General features: G+C 37.6%; 1 protein-coding gene across 1 annotated transcript; it reads left to right on the top strand.

Annotated features, from left to right (window-relative positions):
* Positions 1-1718: 1718 nt before the first annotated feature.
* Positions 1719-6651, top strand: spp1 (secreted phosphoprotein 1). The gene is made up of 8 exons (XM_048175066.1): positions 1719-1809; positions 2953-3022; positions 3110-3166; positions 3267-3323; positions 3964-4014; positions 4170-4214; positions 4986-5282; positions 6000-6651. Exons 2-8 carry the CDS (start codon positions 2969-2971, stop codon positions 6363-6365), a joined length of 927 nt encoding a protein of 308 aa, XP_048031023.1. The 5' UTR covers positions 1719-1809; positions 2953-2968; the 3' UTR covers positions 6366-6651.
* Positions 6652-7545: the final 894 nt, after the last annotated feature.

A 7545-nucleotide genomic window follows, 5' to 3' on the forward strand; every position in this document is an offset into this window, starting at 1 on the left:
CATTTCTTGATGGAAAATCCTGCAATGCTCTTCTATCTGACCTTTCACGTTGGGCAAACATTTAACCCAGTGAATTACCTTCTCAGTCATTAAATTTGACTGATATTTACATTTGGAAACATGTAAGCTATATGGTGTGAAAACACACCAGTCCGTGTGATTATTTCTAACAGAATTGGGAAAGTTTCTATAATTTTGTGGTGTTGTAGTGGTGTCTCTGAGTTTTTTTGGTAATCCATCAGTGAGCCACAGGCAGTTTGGCTGCCATGCATAACAGCAAGATGCTTATTTTAACATAAAAAAATCCAGACACAAACTATAGACTTCTTTCCCCTTACAACATTAGCCTGAGTGAAAAAATGAAAAACATTTAATTTCTTATATGAATGGCAGTTCAGTGCTGCATGTCTTAACACATTCTCAAGATGATATTTCTAGATGACAACCTAAGATTAGTATGTCTGATGTACTTTGTTTCCCCATTTGCTTGCACCTTTAAAGTCCCTTTGACTTTTTTTTTTTTTGTCTTCACTTACATAAGTTGGTAGAATTAGCACTGATATTCAGTCTCTTTAATTGCTGCCCTGGGGTAGACCTCACAATATCTTAGCAAATCATCAATCATGAACACTAACTATCACTTTCAGGTGCTTATATATGTTCATATGCTGCTTGTTAGTAGTCAATAATTATATAGTAGAGGTAAGGGAATGTAAAATTGTCTGGTCTCCTGATCCCCCTCATACAATATAGTCAAACACTATCTATGCTGTAAATGCACAGAATAACACGAAAGAAAGTACAATACTGTTGACTGCAAATTCTGAGCATCTGACTTCATTGCCACAAACAGACTGTGAATCATAGGAATGATACAAACTGATGGGAAATTCATGTGATTTTAGTATGACACACCATCACCCTACTCAAAATAAACTGTAAATTGTTTTTCTACCTTTTTATGTGAAAAACATTTGTGCAGTATATATAAATCTCACCTAAATATCAATGTGATGAACTATTATGTTAAACCTAGAACCTATTTTATCATATATTAGTTACTACTGAAATTTGTAAGAAGAGATTTATTTGTAGACCTGCACCTCAACTACCATCCCCCAAAACTGTCTCTCTCTAAAATCCACACTTTCCCTCAACAAGCCACACAATTTGAGGAATCATTCATGTTCATAGCGGAAATTCGAATCCCTAACCTTGAGCAAAATCAATAGTAATAGTACCTAGCAAACACTACTAAATATAAACTTTTAATATATTAAACTGGTCCTTTTGTGATTTTCTGTGACACACTGTTCCCTACTTAAGTTTGAACTGATTACACACTTAACACTTCATTCTGCTTTATAGCCAGAGGCATTCAACCCCCTTAATTGAAGCCATTAAATATTTATTTGCCCTGTTTTATTATACAATAACAATTAAAGTGGACATAGAGTCTTTCCATGGTATATGCATAATATGTGAATAATAATAAGCATGACAACATTTTATCAAGGATCCTAAGAACAACACAGGATATGTATTATTTTTTTCTGCTTGTCATGCCTGGCTATGAATGTTTGCATTGCCTGGCCATATAAACCACAGGAAGAGTGGGAGCAAAAAAGGTGGGACAGCAGTGGTAAACCTCATGACATCACAAGCTTCACAGCCATTGGCTGTTTCCAGAGGGAACAGGGTTTAAAAGCCAACCAGCAGCCATCTCTCACCAGCATCAAAACATAGCAAGATCTCATCTGATAAACAGGACCTCAGTCAAAGAACTTCAAATTTCGCAAAGAGAAAGAGGTAAGTCACAATTAAACAATTAATTTATGTTTATGTTTTAGGATGTTGAGGTTAAAACCAATTGTCATCAAAGGTTTCAATACGCAGATGTTGGAAGAAGCCCGAGTACTCATGTGGAATGTATTTACTTGCTTGTAGTCTTGCCATTTTTTAGGTTCGTCATGCATTTATCTGTATTTACAGCATGTGAATAACAGTTTGCGATCATGTACTGTAGCAACAGTCTATTTTAACCTTAAATCATGAATTAATTCATACAGCAAATGCAGTTCTTGCAAAATAAGCATCAAAGTTCAGAAAATCTGTTCTTGTTCAGCCTCAATGTAAGTACAAGACTGAAGTTATGAAGACTTTTAATGATTCCAACCACAGTTTATTATAGGCAGAGATGATTAACATGAACTTGTCAGACGAAAGAGGAAGTTGCGGCTATGGCACATAAAGGCCTTACTAATTTGTCAACTGACTGATTTATTCCAGCGACACAACCACTAAATTAAAGTTCCATACAAAAGAATAATAATACTGGCTGACTGACAGTTGCCACCATTACTTCTGCCGGCAGCCTCAACAAAACGCTTCAACACTTAGTGTTCTGTTCTGCACTTCACATTTTCTTTTGACGCCACAAATTTTAGGCCTTGGCTCACAGCAACGAAGTTTCTAATGAGAAACTAAGTCTGGAGCCAGAGGCGTGCTATTTCTTGGGATTGCGGCTACTACATAGTCTACATATAACTTCTGGAATTATACACCAGAGGAGATCATTATAGGTATCGCTAAACACACGTTTCCTCAACTTATACTTTATGCAATGTAGTTGTAGCTGAAAACAAACGAGAGATGTTTCATGGTGAGGACTTGCAGGAAGTAGGCATTCTTTGGCATTTACCAACATGTTTCTGAGTGCCTTAAAAGGCATGCTTCCTTCCGGGTTGGTTTGCCTTGCAGTAAATGCGTAAATACCAAAATTACCCACTCTTGAGGCAGTTGAGCACAGGCAATCCTCTCTGTAATAGATTTCTTATTACCGTGCGTTAGTTGGCGTAACTTTTTAATGGCTTTTCTAACATATGTACATTTATAAGGTCAAAATTGATGTTCTTTTTAACTGTGCATCTCTTTGCTTTCCTCCCTTTTAAGAGTATTTTGCACAAAAATGAAGACTCTTATCGTTTTAACGCTCCTCATTGCCACAGTCTTCTGCCTACCTGTAAGTTCATATTAACCATTATTTTAACTGTGAAAACTTGGCTACCATTTTTGTCTTCTAATGTGTATATGCACATATTTTTCTCAGGTCAAGCGCTCAGCTAGCAGTTCAGAGAGCTCAGAAGAACTTGTTGCTGTTCAACGGGCAAGTATCTTATTTGAAATGGACAAAATGAACACGGTGTTGAAATGAATAATGTGCAGAAAACTACACTGCTATTTTAACTAAATATCTGTCCATACAGCCACCTCCTATTCTCCAAAAAGCTGCTGCTAATATGTTTGAGGCAGAACCTACACAGGTAAAACCCGTCCTCTAGCCTCTAAAAGGACTCTAATTTTGTCTATAAGAGAATAGTTAATGCCTAAAATTCTGTTATTTATTCACCCTTGTGCCATTTCTTTCCTTTCTGGAACACAAAAGGGGAAATTTTGAGTAATATTTTGGCCACTTTTTTCAATAAAATGAGGACTGGGGCTGTCAAGTTGAAATATGACAAGAAACCTACAAAAAATAACCAATTTACTCTTTTAAATCAGATCTTTTTAAAAAGTCGGTTGACTCAATACATAAAAAAATGGTCTGAAGTTGTAGTGGTTAACAGCTCACTGTTCCTCACAAAATCAATATTGTATGACTTCATAACACTTGAAATTTAGACGTTTGGACCACTTTTAATGCTTTTATGGTGCTATTGCATTGTCAATGCATGGACTAATACATAATTAGAAATGATCCACTAAAGAAAGAAAGTCACACAGGTTTGTAAGGGTGAATAAATGATGGGTGACTATAGTAATTTGGGTGAACTATTACTTTAATGTCAAAGTACTATTATAAACAAGCACCTTTGAGCTAATTAAATTCAAGGAGGTGGTAACTGATGAAATGAGAAATACTGTATTGTTTTATTTATGCCAAGGCATTTGGTTGTGTTTCAGACCACACCAGCAGATTCTAATGAAAGCACAGACAGTGCAGATGACACTGAGGTAAATGAAGACTCATCCTCTGACCACATCACACGTCACTGCACTCCCACAATAGCCAATAAAAGACAGCAGGCTCTAAAAATACCATTCTGTTGGTCTAGACGCACTGTAAGTGACCCTGCTGCGAGTCTCAATACTGTTTCTTTCATTTGCAGGAGGCAGATGAGGAATCTGAAACAGATGAGAACAAAGAGGAGAATGTGAGTCACTCTGATTATGCTAAAATACTTACATTTTCTGTCATGTACTGTAGAACCAGTGTGGCCAGTTTCTAAACAATGGACTAAACCTAGAAAAAATTTATCAAGTGGTGACCTTCCTGTAGCTCAGACAGGTTCAATTCCCAGAGAAAGAAACAGCTGATAAAATGTATGCCTTAAATGCATTGTGAGTTGCTTTGGATAAATGTGTGTGCCAAATTCACAAATGTAAAGGCAAACACAGTATCAAAAGTGTTAATCATAGAAAAGTAAACAAAAAACATCCTTAAAATCCAAAATAATATTGTCTTTTTTCAAGTAGCATGGTTGACTCACAGATGTTGATGTCAGCAATAAAAGATACATGAAGTTTCTCCTCCCTCATTTATTTTACTATCGTGACTGATTACGCATGGTTATTTGGCTAGTTGCATTTTATTATGTGCATTTAGCATTTTCCAGACCAGACCTGAGACCCATGTTTGGGTCCCAACCCACCCTTTGATAATAACTAAAATACACAGGAAAGGGCTGACAATATATTTAACTACTTAAGTTTCCATTTACCAAGCAATTGTCCTGCAAAACCGCTGTGGGAATGTAACAGACGTGACAACACAACTATGAGAAGCAGGATTTTGGAACAATGAAATTTCTTCCCAGCATGACCCAAAAAGAAAAAAAAAGTTACCACCATGCTAGCAGTAAAGCTACAGAATTTTATATTGTCAATTAAATGATATTGTCCATTAACATATACTGTCCGTTTAGGGGACTGATTCCAGTGAAAGTGAATCTGGAGAAACTGAGACCACCGCAGTCCCATCCACAGTAGAGCCCTCACTGGACCCCATCATCAACACAGGCCGAGGAGACAGCATGGGCTACCCTAGCGACTACAAAAAAACCATCGTCTATGTGGACGCAAACAACTTTGAAAAACTACCTTCTCCATACAAGTCCTACAGCAATGAAAAGTTGGGCGGTTTGACATTTGTGAGCAAGAAGACGTCTGCTTATGATGATCAGAGCATCAATGATGTGGAGAAAGAGATTAAACTGTACAAGGTAAATAGAAAGGTTACTTTATGTTTGTAAAATGTGCCCATACGCAGGGTAGACAAGTAACAGAAAAGGAAAATATACATGTATTTGCAACAGAACAAATGATAAGAACACTTACAAGAAAGTACTGTGGGAGAAACATGCTATCAGATGATACTTGGTAATTAGGGGCAGCGTTCGGGGTGACCGACTAAAAGTAGCGATGCTACTAACTTAGGCCTATGTATGTTTCAATACCGTGCCAGTAATTCAGTTATTTTCATAATAGTGTTGCTTTTCCAGTGACAAACTTCATTTCACGACTCCAGGATATAGTGCTGCAACAAATAGCTACTTTTCAAAGCTTTAGCTTAAACTGTAGTTTATCTACTTTAAATCATGACTAGCTTGTTACACTTTTAAAGTAGCCTCCCCAACACTGATTAAAGGTGGCATGAAACTGAAGTTGTGATAGTCTTTTCCTCCCTATTGTGAAGATTATGAGGCACCTGATTTTTTTTTTTTTTAATTATGTGAACGCATAAAGCCTTTATAATAAATACTGCAATATTCCATAAAAAAAGGACTTTCATTTTTGATTTTGGTTTTTGCTTTGACAAGTAATGTTAATAAGTATTAATCTTTGTTGTGTAACCCTACCATTTATGCAACAGACATGAATGGTACCTCAAATTAACAACTGAATAACATAACAAAATGAGAATCGCTTCTGTTTCTCAGGCTCTACAGGTGCATGATACTCCTCTGGAGGAGGAGGACACCAGCACCCCAGAGGTGGAAAACATGGAGCCAAGCGACCGCCAGGTTGCTCTGGGAAGCCAAGAGATCGTTCCCGCCGGGAACCAAGAGTCAGACAGCGAGGGGGCGAGTGCTGGTGACGCTCCCGCTGACAGCGCAAGTGCCAGTGCCAGCCAGGAGGAAAATGAAGAGGAGTCAGATAGCAGCCCGAGCAGCGAGGATACCACAGCCACGCCTGGAGCTGCAGACAGCGATGAAGACTCCTCACAGAGCACAGAAAGCCAGGAGAGCGATTCGGATGAGGAGACCACCCAGACCACCGAGGCTTCCATCACAATCGCAAAGTAAACACAGTCAAGCACAAACCCTCAACGGGCTGTCGACACAAACGAATGCAAATGTATTAATTGTATGGTGCTTGGTGACTCACTCCACCTGATGTTAGTGTGAGTTAGACAACAAACGGCAGAGCACAACGAGTTCTTGAACTGCTGCCAAACCTGTTAAGATGCAGTTTCATCTCAACAATGTCTTCCTGTTCATTGCACAATTATTTGCAAACTTAATGTAAATGTAATTTTATACTGCTCAATGTAATGAATGATCATTTATGAATAAATGTTATCCTATATCAGTTATGCAGTGTTTCTTAGTGCACCGAAAATACACAAGATGAAGCAATGTCTAAATATTACCAAAGCTACCTTAAAAAAGAATTACAGATAAAAATCCATGAAACCATTCAACATGGACAGAGTTTGCTTTTAGAAGAGTGCAGTTTTATTCAACACAATTTTTGGCTATAGTGCTGGCTGAGGCAAAATCCTATAGATTACAGCATTGGTGAAAAAAATACAACTAAAATATCTAAACCAGCCTGAACTGAACTGTCTGGTTTGCTGGTCTTAGTCTCCCTGGTCTGTTCATTGGTTTTGGGCACTTTTTAGGGTAGTTTTTAACTGTTTTTTCAGCAGCCCAGTCATATGACATAGAGCAGTGGTTTGTAAAGTCGGCATGAAGCAGAAGTTGTGATAGACTTTTCTTCCCTATTGTTCCCTAGTGAGATGGCCTCTGGTACAAGAAAAAATGTAGGGTGGGACTTGATTTTCTCCATGGGGAATTGATTGGATGGTTATGGTTTGTTATTGGTCGATCTCAAGTGAGTGACAGGTTATTCTCACATGAATTTTAAAAATAACGGTGTGCACGGATAAATAATTTATTATAAATACTGCAATATTCCATAAAAAATAAGAATTGTTCATTTTGATTTTTGGTGACTTTTTGGTGAGCTTTTTGACTTGAAGGCCCCTTATATTGGCTAAGATATTTCCTCTGGCATTTCTGCAGTAATTATGACGGTTTACATTATTATTTTTATTAACAGAAATGTATGACTTGGTCCAGTAATACCCATGCAAGAATATAGCAATAACCTAAAAACCATCTACAACACTCAAGCATCTTGGCCTGAGACAGCTCTATACTACAGCTACACCAATGCAATGTCTGTTTTGAGTGTCTAAGT

Source organism: Megalobrama amblycephala, linkage group LG2 (genome assembly GCF_018812025.1).
Source record: "Megalobrama amblycephala isolate DHTTF-2021 linkage group LG2, ASM1881202v1, whole genome shotgun sequence".
Lineage (NCBI taxonomy): Eukaryota > Metazoa > Chordata > Actinopteri > Cypriniformes > Xenocyprididae > Megalobrama > Megalobrama amblycephala.